This window comes from Chionomys nivalis, chromosome 3 (genome assembly GCF_950005125.1).
Source record: "Chionomys nivalis chromosome 3, mChiNiv1.1, whole genome shotgun sequence".
Lineage (NCBI taxonomy): Eukaryota > Metazoa > Chordata > Mammalia > Rodentia > Cricetidae > Chionomys > Chionomys nivalis.
The window spans coordinates 58,396,416-58,423,463 of record NC_080088.1 but is presented as its reverse complement, the minus strand read 5'-3'; the positions used below and the strand labels follow the sequence as shown (position 1 = coordinate 58,423,463).

The following is a 27,048-nucleotide window of genomic DNA, read 5'->3' as shown; positions in this document are numbered from 1 at the left end:
AAAAGGCACCAAACACAAGAGCAGGAAGACCACAAGGGTAAGCAGCAACATACACTTGAGGCCGAGAAGCCAATGAGTAATGGTAACTGACTTAACACATCTGAGATGGCTGGATCTTCAATTGGTGGTAGAGAAGCCAAGGACCCACAGAACTTACTCTGCAGAATCTTCAAAGGGCTCGGGGATTAACAGCACCAGGTACCTCTGGAAAAAACGGTGATGGGTTGGAGGGAGATGGGAGCTGAGGAAAGGAGGACTAGAGAAGCAATGCATCCACATTCTCAGCTCCACACACTTTGGTACCTGCACTAAAAAACTAGTTTTACTCTCTGGAAAAGGTAAAGGACGTGTCTCTGGAGCAAGAAAACACCGGTCTAAGTTAGAGCACTGTTCATATAGCAATGAGGATGCACACTGTGGGTGCTCTCCACCCGTTAGAGCAGTACTTTGAAACAGCAGGGATGGGCGATGTCCGCTGTGAGTGCTCCCCACCAGTTAGAGCATTGCTCTAAACAGCAGAGATTGATGATGCTTGCTGTGAGTGTTCCCAGTCAGTTAGAGCATGGCTCTAAACAGCAGTGATGCACACTGTGAGTGCTCCCAGTTAGAGCATGGCTCTAAACAGCAGGGATGGGCGATGCATGCTGTGAGTGCTCCTGCTGGGTCCCTACTCAGCTTGGCGATGCTGGTTTCCTTCTGAACAGATGAAAGAGCTCTCAAAAATCTGATCAGACCTTGCGGAACCGAAGACAACACTGGGAACCATTATCAATAAGCTCAACAAGATCACGCAGCAGTGAACACACACCAAGTCCTCCCCATGAGCTTCTTAGAGTCTACTCCTCATGTGAATATGAAACAAGGATTGTTCTTGTCTAAAGAAAGGCTAATATCAAGGATGAAAAGCAACTGTTGAAAGAGGGGAATTTGACACATTAGCAGGGGGAACCACAGGCACTGAGAGACAGGCGAGAATGCTGGCAACCACAACATTATAGCAGCAATAAAGAATTACCAAGACAAACTCACAAAAGAAGCAACCAGTCATGTGTGGAGGCACACACCTGTAACCCTGGCCTTTGCGAGACTGGTGCAGGAAGCTGTGAGTTTGGGGATAGCCTGGACTACACGAACCCTCTAGGCAAGCTTATTATTGCTTATATATTATATATATATATATTATATATTCAGCTATATAATAAGACCCTGTCTCAATAACAAAACGGGATGGAGAGGTAGTTCAGTAGTTAAGAGCCCTCACTGCTCTTCCAGAGGACCCCAGTTCAATTCCCATATTGGGCAATTCAAAATTGCCTGCAATTCTAACGCCCTCTCCTAGCCTCCACAGGTACCTGCACGTCACACACTCACAAATGAATTAAACAACAACAAAGCAAAACACCACCATCCTTTGATAGGTAAGTTAGAAAATTCACCCATGAAACAAGAAAAAAAATTACATTAAAAAAAAACAAGAAAAAAAACTTTCAAATTAAGAAGCAGGGCTGGAGAGATGGCTCAGTGGTTAAGAATACTGTCTGCTCTTTCAGAGGAACCTGGGTTCAATTCCAGCATCCACATGATGGTAACAACAGTTACCACAGTCTGAGGATATCCAAGAACACCAGGTATGCATGTGGTACACAGACACACATGCAGACAAAATAGCTAACTACACATAACTAACAACAACAACAACAAACAACAAGGTGACAAAAAAAAAAATCAAACGGGGTCAAAAGATAAAGCCGAGAGCTGGTGAGAGGCCTCATGGCATAGGCACTTGTGTGCAGGCAATGCAAGACAAACAGGATGACAAGCACTTCGGAAGTAGGAAGGCAAAACAGAAGCAAGCAACTGGGAAGTGAGGCAAGAGAATCTGAGATCTGGAGTGACTCCCCAAAAGGAAGCAGTGAGGAAGACATTCCCGCCAACAAGATGCGGTAGAAGGTCCTCGGGGCGATCACTCTGTGCTGAAGAGCTGGGTCTGATGGCCTGCAGGCTAGAGACCAAGTAAAGGGCTGAAAAGACGAGGACAAATCATCAGGTCTTGATTGGCAGATCAAGGGAGGGATCCTAAGCTTCTCCCAGACAATCGTGTACCTTTGAAAGGTTCCTGGGCAGGCAGTTATACGGATGGGAGAGTTTGAGAATGACTTGTACACAAGCACATTTATTATCTACTGGAGAGGTTACGTGATGGGGGCACTGTTGTCAGAACTACTGAAGGTAAAGAAGCTTCTCGTGGGTGAGAAGGTGAAAGGGTGGACATTTGAGGCACATTCAGAACAGAATAAAATACCTTGCTGGTTAGGTGATAAAAAGCCAGAGTGACAGCTTTAAGAAACACTATCACTGCACGTTACAGAAACAGAGGAATGGCTTCTTAAGAGACTTGTCTCATCAATATTCAGCAGACAAAAAGTATGCAAGTAGGGCCAAGAGAACAAGACAGTGCCCAGGGTCCCCGAATGAAGCACAGCTGACTCCGAATCAGCGGGAACCAGCCAGGACAAGGATTCTGACTCAGAACAGAGTGAATCCCAGCATGGCATGAACTACTGCTTTCAGGCATAAACATGTATGAGCATATGCATGTTCATGTCGGTGCAGGCACAGGTGTGTATAATGCTGTGTCTGCCTGGGGGCCAGGGGACAACTTTGGGTATATTCCTCTGGTGCCATACAGCTTTCTCCCCAATTATGTGTATGTTCAAGTGAGTGGGTATACATGTTGTAGGACATCACTTTTCAACTGAGGTCACATGTCGAATATCCTGCATATCAGGATTCATAACAGTATCAAACTAGTTATGAAATAGCAATGAAATAATTTTATGGTTGGGGGTCAACACATGAGGAGCTGTATTAAAGGGATGCAGCATTAGGAGGGCTGGGGACCACAGGTGCAGGTGGCTCAGGCATATGCAGGCCAAAGATTGGCATCAGGTGCTTTCCTCTGTTTCTCTTCCTTTATATTTTGAGGCAGCGTCTGTTACTTCTTCACTGAACCTGGAGGTCTCCAGTGTGGCTTGGCTAGCTGGCCAGTGGGCTTCAGGGACCTGTCTCTCTGTGCGGCACTGGGATCCCAGATAGGTGTGACTACACTTGGCTTTTTTATGGTGAGCTGAGCATCCAAACATATGGTTGGGTAGCAAGCACTTCCTTGTTTGCTTATTTGTTTGTCTGTTTTTGAGAAAGTCCCTCACTGGTCTGGCGCTTGTCTGCACAGGCTAGGCTGGCTGGCCAGGAAGCCTCAAAGACCACCATGTATGGCCTTTTAATAAGGGTTCTGTGAATCAAACTCAGGTACAAGACAAGCTATCTTTCCAACTTCCTTTCTCCACTTTTGGAAAAAATTAATTAAAAGACAGCAGAAACAGGCATGGCGTTGTGTATCTGCAATCAAATCTACTTAGGCAGCTGAGGAAGGAGGACCCTAAGTTTCAACATCAACATGGGTAGTTTAGCATAATAAATGAAAATAATAAAAAGATAACAGTAAACCAGAGTTAGGGATGTAGCTCAGTGGTAAAGGATTTGTCTAGCATGTATGAGCCTTGGGGTCAATTCCAGTAGTAGAAAGAAAAGATGGGAGGATGGATGGATGGAAGGAAGGAAGGATGGGAGGAAAGATGGAAGGAAGGATGGAAGGAAGAAAGGAAGGATGGAAGGAAGGAAGGAAGGAAGGAAGGAAGGATGGAAGGAAGGAAGGAAGGAAGGAAGGAAGGAAGGAAGGAAGGAAGGAAGGAAGGATGGAAGGAAGGAAGAATGAAAGGAAGGAAGGAAGGATGGAAGGAAGGATGGAAGGAAAGAAGGATGGAAGGAAGGATGGAAGGATGGAAGGAAGGATGGAAGGAAGGAAGGATGGAAGGAAGGATGGAAGGAAGGAAGGATGGAAGGAAGGATGGAAGGAAAGAAGGATGGAAGGAAGGATGGAAGGAAGGATGGAAGGAAGGATGGAAGGAAGGAAGGAAGGAAGGATGGAAGGATGGAAGGAAGGAAGGATGGAAGGAAGGATGGAAGGATGGAAGGAAGGATGGAAGGAAGGATGGAAGGAAGGAAGGATGGAAGGATGGAAGGAAGGAAGGAAGGATGGAAGGATGGAAGGATGGAAGGGACAATAGTTCATTTGCAAACAATCATTAATTGAATAGTGATCTTTAAAAAAATGGTTTTGAGAGTCTCACTACACAGCCCAGCCTTGTCTTGAACTCACACCGGCCTCCTGAGTGCTGCAGTTACAGGCATGTGCTGGCATGCCTGGCGACACTGATTTAAGAAAACCTTTAGCTTTGAACACACTTCTAAGACAAGCTAGGTTCTTACTCCTCTGACCTAGCAGATGGTCAAGGGCCCAGCTGCCATTGTGAAAAGATACCGAGTGGCCCCGTGCTTCCGTCCAAGGAACCTGCTTGCAGTTCTGGGACCATTTACAGGCTGTGCAAGGCAGCTTGCACAGATACAACCAATGCAGAGTCTGTGCAAAGAAAAGCCAAGTTTGAAAACAGCAACAGCGTGTCTGTTTCTCTTAAAACCCGAACCATCAGAGAATGTGCAGCAATGATGATTTTTACATACAGATGCTACAAATAGGAACAGTCATCCTTTTCTATGGGAATAAAAATCAATTTTAAGAGTGGCTCAACACTTCTCAAACACAGGTCTGAAATACACACTTACTAATCGATCTCTGTCGTTCTGCAGCGAAGACATGGCTTTTTTCAAGCTCTGCACTTCAACAGGGCTACAGGCAGGCACAGGGGCTGCAGCCCTCTGCTTTCCTTCCTCTGACTTCTGGAGTGTCTGCAGTTCACTCCACAGGTGATCTCTCTCACTCTGGAGACTGGCTATGGCCTTGGAAAAAGACTGCATTTTGTTGTGAGAATCTTCTAGTTGCGAAGACAAGTGAAGCAACTGTTTGTCTTTGGATATGAGCTGCTGGTTAAGTTTCTCAAGGTGGGACGAGCTGTCCTCAGCGGTGGTCAGGGGAAAGGCAGCTTGGGAAAGAAGGTCACTCTCTCTGCTTACGTCCTTGTGCTCTTTCAGCTGGGCCAGCTCCTTCAGACTGGCCTCGTACTTCTTCTTCAGGTTACCAAGCTCCTCGGTCGCATGATCTCTGCTGTCCTGCAAGGAACTCATTGACCTTCCGAAAGACTGGATCTGCGCGGTAAGATCTTTATTCTCTTTGGTTACCAGGAGTAGCTTCTGTTCCATCTCGACCAGGTCTCTGGCCAGCTCTGCCACCCTCTCTTCCGCCGTTTCTGTTTCATTTCGCATTATCCCTGCATCATGATGGAGATGCTTCAGCTCCTTCTTCAGTGCGTCCTCGATTTCATTGACCTTCTTGGTAGCTTCCTTCTGAACACTAACTAACTCCTCTTCCAGGTCTGCAGTTCTCTTCTGGGAAGAGGAGAGCGCCACATTTAGCCTTTGAACCTCTTCTTCTTTTGCTTTCAGTTGGGCACCTAGGGTACCTTCTTCCTGCAAGGCTGCCACTTGTCTCTTCAAGCTCTCAATCTCTGTAGACAAGACTTGTTTTTCCCCTTGGAGGGCATCTGAGGACCGTTGTAGGCTTTGCCTAGCTTCTTCCGACCCCTTCAGCTTTTCTTTTAGTTTTGCACATTCATTTTTCAGTTCTTTATTTTGCTGTAGCTGAGCCTCAAGCAGTTGCTTTTGCTGACAGTCTTTTATGGATATCACTTCGTTCAGGTCTTGCCTGTACTGGATCAGTTCGGCATCCAGCTTGGCATTCTCGGAATTGAGGTCATCCATGTGATTTCTGAGCCCTCGAATTTCTTCCTTCAGTTTATTATTCTCAGCAGCAGCTTCTTGGATGAGCTGGTCTTTTTCTAAGATTATAGAGAGATGTCGATCTTCCAGCTGCTGGTAGTCACTTATGATGCGGTCTCGGTCATCCTGGAGCGAGGACATGGACTTAACAAAGGAATCCAGCTGAGCCCTCTGCTCGAGGTTCTCTTTCTTGATGTTTTCCAATGTTTCCATGAGCTGATTAGTTTTCTCAACAGCCTTCTTGTTTTCCTCTTCTAAGGTGGCATTCTCCTCTTCCTCCTGGGACAACAGATTTTCTAGATTTTTGATCTCTTTATTGTGTTGCTGCTGCAGTTCAGCAACAGCTGCCTGGATCGCCTCCTCCTTGCCAGAAAGCAGGCTTATAACCTTCTGTTCCTTCACATTGATTTCATCCTGCAACCGACCCGTCAGCTCTCTTGAGACCTTTAGATCAGTCTCAAGTTGTTCATAATTGAATTTACAATTCTGGATATCAGCTTCTCGCTGTTTTATAATTCCTTCCAAATTTTTCTTATCTTCTTTACATTTTTCTAAAGAGTCATTTAAGTCAGTTGACTGGTCTTTGAGACTCTTAAGTTCTGACTCCAATTTAGCTAACTCATTCATAGAATTGTGATACAGTTGCTGAGTCTCTTCTAATTGGGACATAAGCTCTTTGTTTTCCCCCTGCAGGGTATCACAAACTTTCTGTTGATGTTGGAGCTCTGTCTGGGCCTTGGACTCCCAGATTTCCTTGTCATGTTCAAGTCTATGAGAAGGGGTTGGGGGAGAGAAGGAGGGAGAAAGAGGAGGAGAGAGCTAACTATATGACATACTAACACATATACAACACGATCCACCACACAGGAAAATAGCATACAGCTACATGACAGAGATTTGAATCAGGAAACTTGTGTTCCCTATTTTAGTGATCAGTTTGAGACACTGAGAAGGAACTCAGCCCCAGCCCCACTGTTTCATTCTGCCTTGCTCCAGACAAGTCAATGGCTGGCTTCTCTACAGCTGCAAGCCTGGCAAAGGCAGCAGTGAGGAAACAAAGGGGAGGAGTCCTGAGGGCGGGGCTGTCAGTTCCTGTGTGAGGATGGTATTTCTACCTGGCATACAGGGCGGAGCTGATGAACACTGTGGTGCAGAGGGCAAGGCCACATAGTCCTTTGGGAGTAAGCTGGTGGAAATCTCGACAGTAGGCAGGTTGTCAAGAATGCAGATATAAAAATGAAGAGAAATTTAGGTCATCTCAACAGAGATATGGAGGAAAAACATATCAGTGGTTTTATATTAATGATTTTATGCTAATACAAATTATAATGAGTCACAAAAATGACTAAAAATGTCAGAAGGGAAAGAGGATATACATTCCAAGGGAATTTAAAACAAAAATTGCTTGTTTAATTCTAATTAAATAAATATAGCTTAAAGGTTTTGCCTTCACAATAATCTCTGGAGGGAAAAAAGGCTTCTTGCTCACCTGGAGATACTGATCTTCAATTCTTCTGCACGGGTGGTCATTCGTCGCAGCTGATCCTTTAGAATCATGCAATTTTCCTCTTTTAGTCTGATCTCTTCTTCTTTGGTTTGAATGGCATCACCAAACTTCTGCTCCCATTTCTTGGCCTCCTCGATCACCCTGTCACGGTCATCCTGGAGGGATGACATGCTCTTAGTGAAGGCTGCGAGCTGAGCCACAGTGCTGTCCAGGCTCTCCTGCAGCTGTTTCATTGCTTTGTCTTTCTGGGACAGAGTGACCTGGATCTCTGCAAGCGTGTCTTCCATGAGGACCTTTTCTCTGTGCAAAGCATCTAGTTTCTCTTGCATGTTCTTCTTCTCGTCCAGGTGTTTTTCTTCCGCTTGCTCCAGTCTTCGCGCCAGATCTTCATCTTTCTGTTTCATCTGGCTTTTGATGGCTTCTTTGTTTGACTGAAGTTCCTTTTTCAGACGGAGGTTGTCCGCTAGCACTCTCGCGGCTTCGCTTTGCGTGTCATCGAGCAGTACCTTGAAGCTAGACAGTTCCTCTTGTGCCTTTCTGCGATGTTCAACTGCTTGCGCCAGATTTCCTTTGGTCACGTCCAGATCCTTTTGGGATTCAGTCTGAACAAACTCTAAGGCCTTAACCGTCTTCTCCAGAGTGCTGATCCTCTCCTGGTACCTAATGCAGTCCTTCTGCAGCTGCTTTACCTCAAGCTGTTTTTCTTTCAGCAGCTCCTGGAGCTCCTTTGCATGGCTTTTATTGCCAGGTCCTTTCTGGGCACCTTGAATCTTCTCTAAATACTCCTTCCGTATTTCTGACTCCACCTTGGTTTTCTCCTTAACCAACTGCTGCTTTTCTTCTTCTAAGTCACTCATGCACTTTTTAAGGTTCTGCATCTCAGATTCTAGTTGCTCATTTTTTATTTGGGCATCCGTAACATCCTGGTAATAATTCCCAATGCTCCCATTAAGTTCTGCCAGCTGGTTCATTAACCTTTCCTCTAAGTCATCTTTTTCTTCTTCTGCCATCTCTTTCAGCTTGGTAACTCGGGAAAGTTCTTCTTGAATTTGCTGGTTTAACGTGTTTATCTTGGTGACTTCTTCCTCAAGTAGTTTTAGTTCGCCATCCTTTGCCGATATTTGACTCAGGAGGGCATTTTTCTCATTCTCTAGTGTCTGGCTAAGCTCCCTGTCACTCTGTTTCTCCATCTCTAACTCAGCGATTCTTCCCTTGAGTTGGCAAAGCTGCTGGAGGTGGTCACTGATGTCATCATGGGAGCCCAAAGTCTCACTAGTGCCAGGCTTGGCGCTGTTTGCTGAAAGAAGCCCTTCCGAATCTTCACGTTTAACGCTCACACTCTGAGTATCTTGCTCTTGCGATTTGCCTGCCAGAGCTTGTGTTTCTTCTTCAGTGACAACATCCTTTTGTTCATCGAATTTCTCAGTGGCCTCTAGGCTAGCTTGCTTCAGTGCACTCTCTTCTACTTGATGCTTCAGCTCTTGAATCTCTTCACTCAGAATGTTTTTCTCTGCCATTAAAGCATCAAACTCCTTAGAAAGGGTTTTATACTCTAATTGTACCCTTTCTAGTTCCTCCTTCAGGCTGGAATTCGCAGAAAGAAGAGCATCCATGCTTTCCTTGGCTGCTCCTAGAGGCTGAGCCTCTGCTCTAAGCCGGTCGTTCTCTTCCTCCAGCTCCAGGATCTTCTGTTGTTTAGATTTAGCAAACTTTCTCATCTTTTCTTTCATCTCTTCCATTTCCTGTTCCGCATCCTGCAGCTGCTTTTCCATTTCCCTTTTGTCTGTCTCTGTGCTTCGTAACTTCCCCTGCAGTTCTTGCTTCTCTTGCCTCACACCTGCCACCACGTGCTGGATCCTCTCTACTTCGTTGCTCGCGTTCTCGTAGGACTGCAGAAGAACCTCATGCTCCTTCTGCAGCTCCCTGTGCTTCTCTTGCCACTCGGTGCTCTCTGCAATGTTAGAGCATCTCAGAGATTCAAGTTCCTTCATCAGTTTTTCCTTTTCTTCGGTAACACCCTCCAGAGCTAGTTTCAAGCTTTCACAAGAGCCACCGAGGCTCTGGTTTTCGAGTAAAGACTTGTCCATTTCTACAATGAGTTTGTCTCTTTCTTCCTGAAGAAGGGCTAACTTTTCTAGGAATGCATCTTTCTCTTTATTTTGAACAGAAACCTGGCTTTCCACATCTGCGAGAGACTTGGTCAGGTGTTCTAAAGCATCTCTAGCTGAAGACAATTCCTCCTGCAGATTCTTGTTTTCTTTCAGCGCCTCCTTTCGGGAGATGAGAGCAGCCTGCAGTTTCCTCTGTATCTGCTGCTTTGCTTTAGTTTCTTCCTCGCCCTCTTCTGACTTCTGCTTCAGCTCACAAAGTTCCAGCTGGAACTGCTTTAGCCTCTCCTCATGCTCCTTAGCCTGCATTTCCAGCTGTGTGTGCAGGGCCCTGATCAAATGCTCCTGTTCCATCATCTCTGCCTGAACTTTGGTGAGGGTCTGTTCTTTCTCACTAAGCTGTCCAGACAGGTAGCTGACCTCTTCTTCCTTCTGCTGCATGTGCTTTTGCAGTTCATCTAGTTCAGGCTGTAATGTTTTTAGGTGTTCCAGGCCAGCAAGTTTGAGCTGGCTGCTTTCCAATTCCTGCTGCAGGCTTTCTGCCTGGGCCTCAGCTTCATGGGAGGCTGCCTTCAACTTCTGGATTTCTAAACCCTGTTTACTTATCTGCTCTTGTAACAGACATACTTCTTCTGATTTTTGTGTCAGCTCATTTGTTACAGAACTAATTTTCAATTCCAGCTCTTCTTTCTCAACCTCCATTTCTTTCAGCTGGGCCTTAATCTGGGCAACAGAAACGGTAGCCTGGAGAGCTCCTGCATCTCCAGGGCGAGTAGGCTGAGTTGTGTGTAGGTCAGACTCTGCAGCAGCGTGGACAGGCTGCTGGTCCGCGTCTTCAAGTGAAACCTCTTCTAAGCCTTCAGTGGGAAGACCAGGTTCTCGCTGGCCAGTGCCTGGGAACTTTCTGTCCACAGACCCTCTCACTTCAATCTGCAGTTGCCTTGGCTGGTCCCCAATGGTCTCACTTTCCTTACTCTGCTCATCAAATTGCCCCTGAAGGAGAGTGTAAGCGTCCTTCTGTTTCCTGAGCTCCTCCTTTAGAAGTCGCTCTCTCTCTTGTGCCTTTTTTAGAATTACCTTCCGGGAAGCTAAGGCTTCCTGAAGCTTCTTTTGAAGTTGGTCCTTTTCCTTTTCAAGGGCTGCTATCTTGCTCTCCAGTTCTGGCTCCCTGTATTCTCCACCACCCACACTGGGCGGGCTGCTCACCGCCGCTTCTTTTACAGGTGCTGCGGAGTCTCCATCCCCAGCATCCTTGGAGCCTGCGGCTAATTTCTGAATAGTTGCTTGCTGTTCAATGATCTCTGTTTGAAGCGAATCTATTTGCTTTGCCTTATCTTGCAAGTTCTGATTCATCCGTTGGACCACAGCCTGTAGTTCTTCTTCCGCTGCCGTCTTTTCCTTCAAGTCTTTCTTTACACGCTCTAGTTCCACTTCTTTTGCGGATAGTGTCTGTTTCAAAGAAACTTCTAGTTCTCGACACTTAGAAGTTCCACATTTTTCTGGGTCATCCTTGTTCTCTCCCTCTTTCTCCAGCTCTCTCCTCTCACTCTCTCTGAGTGCCATCTCTTTCTTATACTCCTCTCTCATGTTGGCTAACTCCTCTTCCAGGGTATTGACTTTTTGTAGGAGCTCCTTCCGGTGGACAAGTGCTGCCTGGAGCTTCCTCTTCCTCTGCTCGCTCTCTTTCCTCAAAAGCTCCAGTTCCTGCTGAAGCTCCTCTTTACTCATCAGCCCTGCTGGGCTTGCCTCATCCTGACTGTGATTAGAAACGGCTCCGTGACTTTCTCCTGCCTGCTCCTTTTTTGCTTCTTCAGCTCTGGACAATAAGTTGAGCTGCTCCTTCAGAGTTTTGATTTCAACCCCAAGAGAAAACTTCTCTTCATTAAGCTGAACCATCTTCTCTGTCATACTGAAGCTGAGTTCCGTCACTTGCTGCTCCTTCTCCTGGATGGTTTGCTGGAGTGTCTCCACATCTTTCTTTTTCTCTTGTAAGAGTTGGTCCATTTTGGCTATTTCCAGTTCCTTCTGTGAAAGAGCCTGTGAAAGGCCTTCCATCTTACCTGCGATATCCTTCACGTGTTCTGCCCCCTCTAACACCTCACTTTCCTTCCTCTGCAGCTGGCTTTGCAGGGTTTTTATCTGTGTGCCCTGTTGAGAAGACTGTAGTTGCACGTTATCCAGTTCTTTCTGTAAAGCTTCAATTTTCACATCCTTAGACTTGGCTTCTACGCTGAGGCTGTGGATCTGTTCTGTGAGCAGGTTGTGCTGAGTCTTCTGGCACTCATAGTCCAGACCTCTTTGCTTTTCTGTTTCTGCAAGGCTGCTTTCCAGTTCTTGGACCCGAGCCCTCAGTTCAGGTAAGACATCGAGCTCTGCCACTCGAGAAAGAAGCTGGTCTTTTTCCTCAGACAAAGTAGTGAGCAAGCTGTGGGCATCCTCTGCATCCTTCTTAAATTCTTCAGTTAGCTGGGTTAGGCTGCTAATTTCCTTAGCTTTCTCATCTAAATTTTTTTCGTAAGTCTCTTTTGCCTCATGAAGGCTTGTCTCTAGCTCCAAAATTTGAGTTTTCAGACTTTCCAGTTCATCCTGGTGACACTGGCAAAGACCTGGTACGGAGGGGGGCGTGTCCACACCATCCAGCTTCGTGGAGCTCAATTCTCCTGCAGTGTCATGTGGAGATCCTGCTTCAGATGTTGGAGGCTGCTCTTCAGTGCTTGCCTGTTCCTCTCTTTCAGGCCCTGGGACGCTGCTCTCTTCACTGAGCACCAAGGGGTCATCCCCTGCTGTCACCGAAAGTGCTCCTTCACTCTCCATCGGCTTCACTTCTTTCTGGTCCAGGACCTCAGAGTCCCTGTCAGGCCTCTTGCCCTGAAGCTGTGACTTAAGAAATGCAATTTCCTCCTGAGCTTCTTTCATTTCCACTAATAAAACTGATAGCTCTTTATGTTTCTGAGAAAATATATGCTCTGGGACACCTTGTCCACTTTCTTCGGCATAATTGCTCTTGCTGAACTGAGTAACATCAGCTGTGCTGACCTATTAAAACAGAAACGAAAGAAACACCAAGGAAACTTTAACCAAATATTTCAGAAAGCATTAAAAATGGTCACTACAAACTAGCACTTCATGAATTTTCTAAAACTTTCAACCTTCTGGTTCAATAATTTTTTATACCACAAAACTACTAAAATTTGTAAAACTCTGCATCTCCCACACTGAATGTGTATAATTCAGTCAGCTCCACTCTGAGGTCTCTTTCTAGTCAAAAGTTTCAAGGAAGCTTGGAATCAATTTTCCATAGATATTTCCCATACAAAAAACATTCTTCTTCTAGATTAAAACACCTAGTTATTTCTTCCAAAAACTGCTTTTAAAAAAGCAGGCAATGAATTAAACACCCCACCCACCCCATACCAAGGAGTAAGCTATGAGATTTCTTTCCCTAATCAATTGACTGAAACAAGAGAGTTGTACAAGTAAACAGAGTAAGCATTAGCTCTGACAAGTTGACTACAAACAAGCAGATGCAGATGAGTTGCCAGGATCAAAAAGCCCCAAACGAGCTCTTCTGGTCCTGGACATGGCATGATGGGTGGTGTGGCAATGAGACAGTCATTACAGATTCCTGGTTAGGCTACTCAGTCCATGCCATCTCCATGGATGTTTGCTTGGGGAAGAAAACTAGTGAGTCTCATGAAGTAGTTAATTAGTTTAGGATCAGTAAGAAACCCTGCCTTAGAGGCAGGCGGATCTCTGTGAGTTCGAGGCCAGCCTGGTCTACAAGAGCTAGTTCCAGGACAGGCACCAAAGCTACAGAGAAACCCTGTCTCGAAAAACCCAAAAAAAAAAAAAAGAAAAAAAAGAAAAAGAAACCCTGCCTTAAAAAATACAATGGAGAGAAACCAAGGAAGAAACCTGACAATGATTTCTCTTCACACACACAGGCACGCACATGCACGCACATACACCATATACAGATGCACACAAACACAGGGGCATGGGGGATGTGGAGGTGCCTCACTGGAAGCAGTTCTTGCTGAGGAAGCATGAGGACCTGAGTTTAGATACCCAGCACCTATGTAGATGCCAGGCATGGTAGTACCTGTCTAGAATCACATCATTCTTCTCAAGTACTTTCTTGATATTTTATAATTTTTTGCTCTCTGCATGATTGAGATCATAATTCATAGAGCTCGAAAACTACCTCAGTACTGGACACAGGAGAACCCACTCTGTAGTTTCTTCATGTTACATGCCCATGTTTCCATCACTACAGACAGGAGGGTCTACAGTAAAATCATCCCTGGCAGGGTTTAGTGTAACCAACTGCTTTTTGTTCGATCACCTAAGGGCTTTTATTTCCTCTTTTTTAACTTCCTTTCATATCATCCTTCCATTCCCTCCCCTCACTCCCTACAATAGCTGGAGTTCAGTCCACTCTCTGACTAAAGAATCAAATCAACCACACCAGGAGGATAGAGGACGGGACCTTTGCTCTCTCTGGCCACTCCCACTCTTCTTCCTCCCTCTTCACTGACTTCCTTCTTTTCTGATTCTTTTCTAGTTCATCTCTGTGATCTCAAGGGACACTACCAGTTGGCTCTTCTATGCAATTTCTATGTTTTAAAATTCCTTTCCCTCACTACTGTTCGCTACTTATTTTCTGATTCTTTGGTCTTTCTTCTTCCCTCCCTCCCTCCCTCCCTCCCTCCCTCCCTCCCTCCCTCCCTCCCTCCCTCCCTCCCTCCCTCCCTCCCTCCCTTCTTTTTTTCTTTCTTTCTTGAGGCAGGGTTTCTCTGTGTAACAGCCTTAGCTGTCCTAGACCTACCTCTTGTAGACCAGGCTGGTCTCGAACTCCCAGAGATCCACCTCCTCTGCCTTCCAAGTGCTGGGACTAAAGGCGTGCGCCACCACCGCCCGGCTGCTTTTCATTTTCTTACTAGTCGCACATCTTTCTTATCTGTGTTGATATTTTTTTAAAGCTATGTTATCTTGTTTTCACTAGAAATCATTGGCAGGCCTTTAAGGGAATACTTTTAAGTATTCGCTTGAACAAATAAAATCCATTTTTAGTACAAGTTTTATCATTTTTAACTAAATAATATTGCAATTTTTTGAATTAAGTCTCCTTTGACAACTTTGTGAACAAGGCCTCCACGGCTCCATGAAAAGGTATTGAATGTAAGTTTGATGATTAATTTTGTATAATAACTTGGGTGGATCATGTTCCCAGATCTTTGGTCAAATGTTATTCTAGGAGTTCCTATGAAGGTATGTTAGTTGACATTAACATTTAAAGTAAGAGACTTGTGTATGTACATATGTGTAGGCATGTGTGCACGTGGTGGGTCCACATGTGTGCACCTGCATGTAGAAGCCAGAGGTCAGTGTTAAGGGTTGTTCCAAACAAGTTACCTACCTCATTTTCTGAGGAAGGCTTGGAGCTCCCCAGGTAGGCTATCTGGCTGGCCACCAAGTCCCAGGGACCTATCTCTGTCTCTCCAGGGTTGAGATTAGAAGCCTGAGTCAGCATGTCCAGGCTTCTAGAGCTCTGGGGCTCAAATTTAGGGTCTGGCATGGTACAGCAAGTGCTTTACCAACTGAGCCACCCCCAGCCATCAGGAGACTCTAAATAAGGCAGATTATCCTTCCTAATTCTTTTCCATCACTTGAGGCCTTGGCAAGAAAAAAAAAATCGGTCCTCTCCCCAGACTGGTGTAGGAGGTCCTTCTGTTTGTGTGTTGCTTTTATTGGTTAATGAATAAAGAAACTGCCTTGGCCTAGTTGATAGGGCAGAATTTAGGTAGGCAGGGAAGACAGAACTGAATGCTGGGAGGAAGAAAGGTGGAGTAGGGGAGAGACACCATGGAGCCGACAGAGACAGATGTGCCGAATATTTCCCGGTAAGTCACTGCCACATGGCAATACACAGATTAATAGAAATGGGTTAAACTGAGATGTAAGATTTAGCCAATGAGAAGTTAGAGTGCATGGGCCAAGCAGTGTTTTAATTAATACAGTGTCTGTGTGGTTATTTCAGGTGTAAGCTAGCTGGGCGGCTGGGACGAACACGCGGCCCTCTTCCCTGCAACACCCAGAAGCTTTCTGGACTTAAGTTTTAATGTTTCTCTATCAGATGGCCTCTGGCTCAACTAGAAGATTCTGCATTTCCCATTTCTAAAACTGTACCTCTTTGGGTCTACACAAGGCATCCATTCCCTGAGCCTGGAGACACGGATGAACATACAATGACAACACTTCTGTTAAGAAGCTACACTGCTCACAAAGACCATTTAGGATTACCAGTTGCGAGCAAGGCTAACTGTATATACCACACTTAACAATGGCACTCAGTCAATAGAATGGTATCAACTAATCAGGACATCTTCACCATACCACCCTCCATCCCTGCCGAGGCTTAGGGCATGTCACAAGAGAGGCGGGAAGAGTGTAAGAGCCGAAGGATGCAGGAGTGCTGTGAAGTGCTGGCCTCTGGATGTGACAAAACTGTCACCCAGTGCAGCTGCGGGTCCCTCCCTGCACAAGAGCAAGCCTGGAGAATTCCAGCATCAATGGGCTGGAGCTCTCCAGGCCCCACCCCTTAATAAGGAGCTGTTGGCACTTGATGGCTGTGTGGAGAGGGAGAGTCATTCTTTCTTGAGCATGTTTCCCACTGGTAGGTTTCCTGTGCTACAGTGGGTGGCCCCATACCCATGCACATATCAGTAACACTAGTTGACTTAGGGGGTTATCAAAAAAAAAAAAAGACAAAATTGGATATGGGAGGATTAGATATGGATTGGAGATGTGGAAAGAGCTAGAGTAGGAAAACTGGGGTAGATATGATCATATTTCATACATGTATATACATGTATGAATTCACAGATAAAGAAAAATTAGAATTAAAAATTTGAATAAACATTACACAGGGATACCCTATCTCATCACCCTTCCAAAAAAAAGTTGAATAAATAAACTTCAGGTTACAAAAGCCACAATTTTATAAAGGCTCCTTTAAAATATAATCCTGAGTAAATATTGCTAAATTCAGGAGATTTTATTTAATTTCTACCTAGAAACAGGCTGTGGTGGTTTGACTGAGACTGCCCTCCACAGGCTCATGTATTCCAACACTAGGTCCCCAGGTGGTGATGCTATTTGGAGAGGTTGAGGAGGTGTGGCCTTGCTGGAGGAAGTATGTCACTGGAGGCGGGCTTTGAGAGTCTGAAGACTGGAGCCATTTCTAGTTCACTCTCACCGCTTGTCACTCATCACTGCTCATGAGGAAGGATGTGACTGTGCTCCTTCCCGTTCCTGCCTGCTGCCTGCTTACTGTGTCCTGTAATGAACTCTAACCCTCTGAGACTGTAAGCCAAATAAACTCTTTCCTCTTTAAGTTGTCTTGTCAGGTAAGTTTTGCTACAGCAACAGAAAAGTAACTAATACATAAGCACTCCTAAACTTGTGTTGGTTTAGGACAAAGAATTCCAAACATTAGAACACAAACACATGAAGAAGTCTAATCTTTAAGAATCTCTTAAATGTTATTTCCCTCTATTGGTGAAACAGTTTTCTGTCAGCAAGAATAACACTGTTGGAGTTGCCACCTCCTAATTGAGATCCCATTGTGACTCTACCAGTGACCACTCACCTCGCTGACTGCGCCGTAGGCCTCCCCTGCTCTATTCTGAGCCTCCAGAAGAGCAATTCGAGAGGACAGCTTTTCTGAAAGTCAAAAAGTAGTTCCTTTAGATAATACATGTGGAGTATTTGAAAAAAACAGAGTTGTAGTTGTATTGTACCAAGGCTACTTGAGATGTAGTTCCATTGTACCAAGGCTACTTGAGATGCACAAAACAATGAAAAGGGAAGAAATACGCAAAGGGGTTTGAAAGGTTTGAAAGGCCATCAATGCAAAGATATGTGAAGTGGAAGAGTTACTTCTACGGGATAATTTGAAATTCTACTATCTTAGTTTATCCACAACACTACTATGTGAATTGTGGCAATGCTCCCAATGCTTCTTAACAGATGTTCAGACATAAAGTTGAGCAATGAAAAGGAGCTGTGCGATCTCAACAATCAAATGAGGAACAACGACATGATGTGAGGGGTGCACAGCTGTGTGGACAGCTGGGATCAGAATCCAGGGCTTACCTCTAGCATAGGGTACAATGCCCTGGCAGAGAAAACTACTTAACACTGGCGCTAGTACCTCCCATAAGCTGACAATCTTTCTGATAACAAATACACTAGAGAGAGTGTAGTTTCTATTCCACATCTCACTGCCTTAACATGACCTACTGGGGCGCTCATGTTCTGACTTACTATCCTCCAACCTCCTGTGTTGTCCCTTTAAAAAAACTCTACTATAAAAACTCAGAGCTTCTTTCTGTTCTGCAAACACATCAAATTCATTCACATGTCACATTTGTTCTGCTCATTTCCCTGATTAAAATGTTCTTTGCATGACTGCCCTGCCTTAGCCATTCAGATGTCAACTTTCCAGAGAGACCTATCCTGACCTCTCTAACACTGCCTTTCTCTTCCCTGAGATATACTTGCAGTAGCTGATTTCATTTTTGCCCTAATGTCTATTACTCTAAAATGTTTTTTCTTATGCATGTTTATGACCTGTCCTACATCCTATGTCCACAGCTGTATCTCCAGCAAGTAGAATAGTGCCTGGCTCCTAAGAAAGGGAGAATATTCATGAAATGACAGTACACAGAATATGCTCAGACATTTCAAATCCCTGAGAAGGATTTAGAAGGAGCTCAGAAATGGCTGTACAAACAGTGAGATGAAAAGAACATGACAACAATGGAAAGGACATTAGGACAGCAGACACAAAAGCCAGTACAGAAATCCCTATGGCCAGTGTCCCCCAGAAGACAGAACTCTGTCCCCTGAGGGACAGAAAATGTAACTTGCAGACCTGCGAAGCATGTGAAAACCATGTGAACAAGATAGGAGCTGCTTTCGAAGTGGTAAAATAGGGATCCAGGACAAAATTCCAAAACTGTACTGTCATAGGTGAGACAATGAGTTGAATTGTGGCTTTACTGGCAACAGGGGGAATATTTCTAATGATTATGCATTATGCATAATTTCCGGGTAAGAGCTAAGTGGAAAACTATAAAAGGTTACATGGAGATACTGGGTCTAGTATTATAAAGGTTACTTTATAAAACATCTCACTCCCAGAGGATACAGCACAGTAGTCAGAGGTATTCATTCTGTGGATCATGACTCCATTCCCAAATGAATACAAACTATGTAGACCCCTGTGGCGTTTACACTGTCTACCATAAAATGTAGCACTGAGAAGCAGCAGCACTATGCTCACTCACTTGGACACACTGCTAGTCTTATCTTGATAACTACCAGCTCCGCTCTCCGAGACCCCGAGAGCACACTCAGAAGAGCTGTGTGTAGACAATGCTAAGAGCAGCAGGGCCTCTGGGGTAAGAAGACAGAATATCGGTTTGTGTCTATACATACCATTCTCAGCTCTCAGCTCCTCCAGCTCTGCAGAAGTAAGGAGCAAGGCTCCCCTTTCACTCTCCAGCTCCATCACTCTCTTCTGCAAAGAGGCGATACTCTCCTCTGCGGCTGCCTAAATTATAGAGAGACAGAGAATTAGTGATTACCCAGCGAAAGCCCGCACTGATGCCCAGAGGGCCTTAGCCCTTAGCACTTGTATCATCTCAAAGTTCTCCAGCCATGGGGATGCTTTAGAAACAGCATCTATCCCTTGGAATCTTTGGAGACTTTTTAAAGTCTGCAGATAGAAAAAGAAACAAAATATACCCCATAAGCTTCCAGCTCAGTGGGTTTTGAATCCAACTTTGAAGCCTGGATTATAAAGTAGAAATCCCAGGTCAACTGTGTGTGAAAGCATGATTTAAAAGTTCACAAGCAACACCTTAGAGTAGAGTGAAGCCAGCAAGCAGCAAGGCCTGGAGGAATATAAACACAAACAAGACTTCTCAAGAGAAGGAAGACCCATGAGTGCTGTGCCACTGGGTTTCTTCCATTTACACTAAAAATGTTCTCCTGTTTAACTTATGTATCCAGAATGTTTGGCTCTCTTAGTGACAGGCAAGTATCTATGTTACTAAATCTTTAGATTTTATTTCCTTTTACACATTTTTTAACCCTCACGGGGCTCACTTTATACAATTTTCCATGCAATCCCAGAGACATTTCCATGCTAGCTATAGCATTTGCACAGACTGCTTGGTCACAAACCTTCACTATGGATTTTCATCTAGAGAAAAGTTTCTACTTTGTAATATATAAAGCAAATAAAACTCCAACAAAATCGCCGTAGATATTGTATCTGGAAAAATAAAGACTTGAGGAGAAACAAAGCTACGGTGTGAGGAATCAAACAGGAAGAGCACCAGTCAAGAGGCGTTAATCCTCTGTATGAAATCAGCCCAAATGATGTGACTATCGGACCAACTCAAATCACTTACCTAAGACAAAAATAACCAACTGAGTTTTGGGGCTCTCTACCACACACCAGAGTTTAAAGCATGGGTATATGCTATTGGCTGATACAAAGTAATCGAATGCTTCAAAATCTTAGAAACAACAAAACAGAACCTCCCAGACAAAACATTTATAACATCTAGGACAAAAGAGGAAACTGTGATTCATTCTCAAGAGAAAATATAACCAACAGAGACTAATCACAAAATGATACAAAGGTTGGATTAACAAGCAAGAACTTAGTTATTGTGGTGATAGTGGTTGAACCCAGGGCCTTTGGGCAGGCTAGTCTGGTGTTCTACCACTGAGTGACATTCCTATCCCTTGGTTTTTCTTTTTGAGTCAGAGCCTTACAATACAGCTCCGCAAGATGGCCCTGAGATGTCCTGTTTCTACCTCCTGAGTTCTGGCCTTATAAGGATAAACTACCAGGTCTGGCTCCAAGCTAGGATTTTAAAGAAGATATTATAACTATGATAAGACATAATACATCAAAAATGAAGGAAAAGACAGAAACATCTGATGCAGACAATCAACTCTATAAAACAAAAAAAAATTGAAAATATAGAAAAGAAAATGATAATCATGAAATGGAAAATCTAATGGGCAGGCTTCATAGAAGAATAGAGGTAAAAGAAGAAACGCACAGTGAACTTGAAGACAGAGCAACAGAATCTAAATAGTCTAATTATTGAAGAAAAATGACCATAGCCTCAAGGAAACATAGGACATTAAAATATACTTTAGCTAGAACATCAGAAAAATTATTTTAAGAAATGGCCAAGCTTTTCTCATGCGCAAGCTTATATGTGTAAAAAAGGGGGGACCTCAATAAAATTAAGAAACTTGCAAAGAAAACCACAACTGACTACATCACAAAATGAAAAAGGTCTTTTTAAAGCTCAGTAGAGAAATGATACTTCTATCTACAGGAGCAATCATTTGAATAATTACTCAAGAACTGCTGGGGGAGATGGAAGACAGAAGGCAATAGCATACATTTTTAAATGTCCGGAATGAAAAAGTGTCAATATAGAATTATAAATCCAAGAGCAAAACAAAATGCAAATATCAGACAACACTAAGAGAATTTTCTCTAGCTGTGACTCTAGAGAACCTGGTGTAGATGGGAAACAAGAGCCTCAGAGGGAAGTATGTACGTGATATTAAGTCAACATTTTCTCCTTAGTGTGGTTTAAATACTTGCAACTAACTGTTCACTGCAAAAGTGTTAACGATATGTGCTAAGATTTAAAACTTTAACACAGACAGTAAATTCAGCACAGAGAACAGGGTGAGAGTATGTCATGCAAGGTTTTTATATCTTAAGTCACCGTTTTAGCCCTAAAAAGACTGCAATGTTAAGAATCTCTCTCTCCCTGCCCCTCTCTTTCTCTGTTCTATAAACTTAATGCCCTAAATGAGTTTTCAGACCATGTGCCCCAAAGTGGTTAACACAGGCAGAGCCTGGCTGGCCCTTGGGTTAAAGGGAGACAGTTAAGAATCAAATCAGAAAAATGACAGAGCAGATACCACTAGATCCCAGCAGGCTGCAGGTCAGTACATGCATGTGACACAGCTGTCTCAGGAGAGCTCAGATACCCAAACCATCTACTCTACAAGACTAGAGAACAGCATGTTGTGCTGTGTGGCCACTCCTAACAGGCAAACGTGCAGACGCTAACTCTGCCTAGGGCTTCAGTGGTGGACCGCTCAGAGAAGTGTCTGCCTAGGGCGTCAGTGGAAAGCTTAGTGAAGTGTCTTGCAGAAGCACCGAATCAAACTCTTCCAACAAGTGAGACCTGGAAAGATCAAGCTTTTCTTGAAGTAACAACTGAATCCCAATGTTTATATGAATATACAGCTAGTACTCATAAGCAATATCTGGCGCATAGGGAAGCCAGAGGATAAATAGATCCAGTACTGATACGGAAGCTAGAATTAAAATAAGTACATCAAAGCAGTTATTAAAATCACATTCTTATATCTTCAAAAATCACAAATTAAAACAGCATCACTGAGTGCTGGAACAGCTGCAACTACACTAACACACATGGAACAAAGGGGGCACGAGTCAGAAAAATAATCTAATGGCAAAATAGCTTCCAAAGGATTGCAGGATTGAAACCCAGATATTCAATAGAGTAGATGAATAAGCACAGAAAATATTGTAAAACTGAGGTCAAGGCCTATTAATACCCCAGTGTTCAAAGTCAATGATGAAATCTTAAAAATAAAAGAAATTTTAAAAAGAGATTTTTTTTATTAAAGACAAAACAGCAGACAAGAGAGCTGAGAAGTACTCAAAGTGTTGAAAGCAAAAACAAAAACAAAACAAAAAACCAAGCCTGTCAAGTAGAGTTCTACAGTTAGCACAAAGTACAAAGCTGAGATAACAGTGTGATTAGCTACACAGAAGTTGCAGAAGCCATCTGTGAACACACACACACACACACAGACACACACACTCCCATCCACACCCATAGAGTAGTTAAAAAACAGTCCTTTACACAGGATGGCATTGGATAGAAATATGTAACTCAGGATTAGAAGATTGTGGGGGCTTCCACTTGCTTTTATTAATAAAATTTCACTAGAACATGATTGCTACCATGCTTATTTTTAATTTTATCTCTGCTTTTCTCTACAATGGCGATTTAAAATAATAAATGCAACAATAGCTATGAATCACAAAACAAGCAAGAAAAGGGTCCATAAGTTAACCATGCAAGATTATGATGGAAAATGGAATAGTAGTTCATGCTAGAGAAGGTACTGAGTAGGGTGAGGATAATATGGTTCACCTCATTAAGAGTTTGGGTACCACAGCTGAATGCATCTGACAAAACATCCTCATACTTACGATTTATACATTTAATGCTTTATAAATTTTACCTCAAGAGAAAAAGAATTGCTCAACTAGTATACCTCAACTACTAACAACTACTAACAAATCTAGTCAATAATACACATTCTGAAATATTTAGGGATCCTGATATCAACAACCCACTGAGAAATACATAAAACATTAAGATGAACTGGTGGACAGAGATAGACAAAAGGGTAGTTACTAAAGCAAATACATACAATACAGTATTACGATACAATCTAGAGTATAAAAACAGTTCCTACCTATGTGAACTGGAAAAGGTCTCAATAAACACTTTCTTATGGCTCATAGTACTGTCCAGGGACCTTGTCTTAACAGCTCTGTTAGTGGGGCATCACCTCACAACAGAGGTGGGTGAACACACTCACTGCAGTTGTGTGCCAGCCTGGTCCACTGAGATCCAGACACCCTTTGTTCTGACACTCATACTCACTAAGAGTCTTGGGGTGATTATAATTTAGTTTCCCACAGAGACAGCTGGAGAAGGAAAAAGGCATATACTGGCTAGCCAGCCATTTGGCAAACAAACTTGTTTACTGTTGATATATTTACTAGAAATATTATGGTTTCTCTAATAGACTTGTAAGGTTGCTTAGACTGACTTGTGTACCCTAAACCTGAACAAATCTTAGTAAGAAACAAAGCTGATCCCACACTGGGAAAATGACTGTGAAACAGGAGTCACGGTCCACCCACGACACAGATCTAAGGCACTGGAGTCGAACCGCTTCTCAGATGTGTGTGTTAGCATCACTCCCTCACTACTCCTTGTGGGAAAGCTGCTTTCATGCCTTTCAGGATTCCAGTCAGGCAGACGCCTCCCCTAAAAGCACTTCATCAGGTAGAAAATACACATTTACCCTCCCTGTCATACTCATTAGAGCCCCTCAATACAGCAAAGATAAATATATCATACAGAAATTTACATGTCATTACCTGTATGCCCTCATTACAGACATCTGGTAAAGAAGTCTGAGATGCTGTTTCATGTTTTTGCAAGTTTTGCTTATTTATAAATTGTCTAATTTCTTTAGATTTTTGCTGGAGTTGATCTAAGGAAAAGAAAACAAACAGATGCGATATCTGAGGAAAATGAACACACAGAAGAGAGCTCTGAGTCTAGCTGAGCCCTAGCTACCGCCCTCTAAGGATACAGCACATCACTGGTCAGTTATCGTAATTAACATTATGATGCCGATTACATTTTTAGCTGTTTGGACTGAAGAGGATCTCAGTAAACTATGTCCTTCTAAGGATTAATAAGCACATGGCAGGTTACAGCATCACAGAGAAACCCTGCTATTGGTATCAAAACGGATGGAACAGGGAACATCATGTTATGTGTAGGAAGCCAGACAGGTGCACATTTTCTCTCTTCTACAGGAACTGAAGTGAAAAAGCCTCAAGAAAGACAGTGAATCCTAGGGACTTGGGAAGGGGAGGGGTATGAGAGGAAGTTCGAAAACACACACTTTTGCAAGTATGAATTCTCACATACTTGATACATGCTGATAAAGAAAGGCCTAGACATTTAAAATATTCATTTTTCCTTTCTCCCTTAAAAATGGCTTTAGTGGAGCCTGGCAGTGGTGGTTCGTTCCTTTAATCCCAGCACTCAGAAGGCAAAGACAAGTCAGTCTCTACGGGTTCAAGGCTTCTCTGGTCTACAGAGCAAGTTCCAAGACAGTCAGGACTACACAGAGAAATCCCGTCTCGAAAAACCAGAGAAAGTAAAATGGCTTTGGTGGTCATGTTTACGTTCTCCACACACCACTCAAGTCCTAGGAGCCCAGCAAGAGCCCCAGCAAGCGAGGTTTGAAGTATGTGCATGGTTCGGGGAAAGGACAATGTACTCAAATTTTCCCCTTTTCCCTCATGATGCCCTCTAACTTTCTGGTAGACAACCAAATTTTTGGAACATGTTTGCAAGTTATTTCTTCCTAAAGTCTTCTGGGGCCATGCACACTGCCATCTGTCAGCGCTCTGAAGGAGACTAGTGACACACAGACTAGTGATATGGAGGACTGGTGTGCACACGGTCATCTGTCAGCGCTCTGAAGGAGACTAGTGACACGGAGGACTGGTGTGCACACTGCCATCTGTCAGTGCTCTGAAGGAGACTAGTGACACACAGACTAGTGACACGGAGGACTGGTGTGCACACGGTCATCTGTCAGCGCTCTGAAGGAGACTAGTGACACGGAGGACTGGTGCTCAAGGAGGTGCACTTTTTAAAAATAAACTTCTAAGATGTCAAACTTTTAGAGTAATTTTCAATTTTAATAAAATATTTAAAAATGTTTCTTAAAACCTGCTTAGAGGACAAAAATTTTCTTCAAAAGGGAATTTTCACCTATGATAAAAGCCAGATCTACCTTTAGACTTACGGACGACTCTTTGCTGTCTGATCTGCGTACCTACACCTGGCCAGACCTTTCCAGAAACAACTCCCACTCCCACTCCTGTCAGTCACTGCACTCTCCCCACCAGTCATGTGATCGCTCACAGGACTACTCAGCAATGCACAGAGTGCTCCTGTTCTTAGTGCTGTGACAATGAGGTCAAGACGACTATGACTTGAGAGGCAAGAATAGACCTGGCCAGAAGAGGTGCCTACTCATGCTTCAGATCTTGTCGCTAACAGAGCCCTGTAGTAGGGGGTGCAATCCACTCAGGGGCTAGCAGTGACTTCCAGAGCCACCAAACACTGACCTTCCAGTTGTTGAATGGCCCGGGCTGACCCGGCAGCCTGTTCACTCTTCTCTCGGAGCAGCTCCGAGTTTTCCTCCTTCAGGGCATCGCAGGCAGACCGCAGCTCTTGCTGGGACTTCTGAAGACTCGAAATGCAAGCAGTCTTCTCCTCCATGTCTGCTCTATATTTTTGCTCGAGAGCACTGTACTGAGTCTCCAGCTCAGCCTGGGCTCGGCCGGATCGCTCCAGCTGTCCCTGAAGCTGATGCATCTCTTCCTGCAGGTTATGGAAGGATAATTTTCTCTCTGCCACTTCAAATTCTACCTTCTCCATCAGAATCTTGGACTCCTGTCTCTCTGTTTCCATGGTGCTCTTTAAAGTACCATTTTCAGCTTCCAACTGCTGTAACTGTTGTGAAAGAGTCTAGAAAACACAAACACAAGCCATCATGACCCATAGCTACATCCTTTCATGCAGGGAGCACACAGAGGAACTCCTAGGAGCCAAGCAGGCAGCACTATGGAATAACATGGAATAACACCCTCATGTTGGTTTCTAGACCTTTTGGACCACTTGCACTCACATTTACTATGAGTCAGCATTTTTTTCATTTTTGCCTCCCCCATTAGAAAACATGTTCCGTGAGGGAAGGAGACACTTTATTTCATCCTTACTAGTCTCTAGATCCAGCACAGTTTATGGCAAAGTGGACTCAATACACAATGAATAAAGCAATCTAGCCTCTGTCCTGGAGGACCTCAGGCTTCAGGCCCGGAGACAGGTTGAGCATCAGACAAAAACACAGAAGGGACTAGAGGGATATCTGCAAAGTGCTCACGGGAAGAGAGAGGGTGCATTAGGGTGGCCTTCCTTTAAAAGAAAGCCAAATAATCTAAAATCTAGAAGTGAGCCACCAGCTCAGCAAAGGAAGTACTAAGAATGGTAATCAGGCAGAGAGCGAAGAAAAAACATGGCTGCCATGGCAGCTGGGAGTTAGCAGTGAGAAAAACTCCAGTGATGAAAGGAAAGAAGGCTGGAGAAACAGCGTCAAGCTCTGAGGATGCCTTAGCATTAAGAAACTGAGAGCTGTTCTCGACGCACTAACGCGTCTGGTCACACAAGTTTCTGAAGAGGCAACCCTCTCAGTGACAGAGGATGCACGGGGTATGGGTGGAAGAACAGAGGCAAAACCCTGTCAGGAAGAGCTCTTTATGTGAAGATGTTCCCAACCAGAGCTGGTCCTGATGTTACTGATGAGGAGGGCAGAGGCTAGAATTAAAAGATAAAATCGGCAGGACTAATATTAATTGTAGGGATTGAAGAATACAAAGGAAACAAGAAAGTTTGAGTTTTAATCTTTTGAGTGAATACCATTAAGAGATAAAATATGGTTAAAATATTTTAAGTGTATTTTTGAATTGGATACATAACAATGACATATATTCGTGGGGTAAATGTGACATTTCTATATGGGCACACAATGTGAAACCATCAGATCCAGGTCCTTGGCAGATGTCATGTCAGGCATGTGTCTTTTCTTGGTGTTGGGAACAGTCAC

At 43.9% G+C, this 27,048-nt stretch overlaps 1 protein-coding gene across 5 annotated transcripts in view; it reads right to left on the bottom strand.

Moving 5' to 3' along the window:
- Positions 1–27,048, bottom strand: part of Golgb1 (golgin B1) — a 58,520-nt gene that overhangs the window by 11,665 nt on the left and 19,807 nt on the right. For all 5 annotated transcript variants that reach the window (XM_057763645.1, XM_057763646.1, XM_057763647.1 and 2 more), the window contains 6 exons: positions 25,511–25,913; positions 23,735–23,850; positions 18,913–19,027; positions 17,060–17,133; positions 7,283–12,444; positions 4,684–6,562 (listed from right to left, as the gene is read on the bottom strand). In XM_057763645.1, the coding sequence (XP_057619628.1) occupies positions 4,684–6,562; positions 7,283–12,444; positions 17,060–17,133; positions 18,913–19,027; positions 23,735–23,850; positions 25,511–25,913 (7,749 nt within the window). The remainder of the gene's footprint in view (positions 1–4,683; positions 6,563–7,282; positions 12,445–17,059; positions 17,134–18,912; positions 19,028–23,734; positions 23,851–25,510; positions 25,914–27,048) is intronic.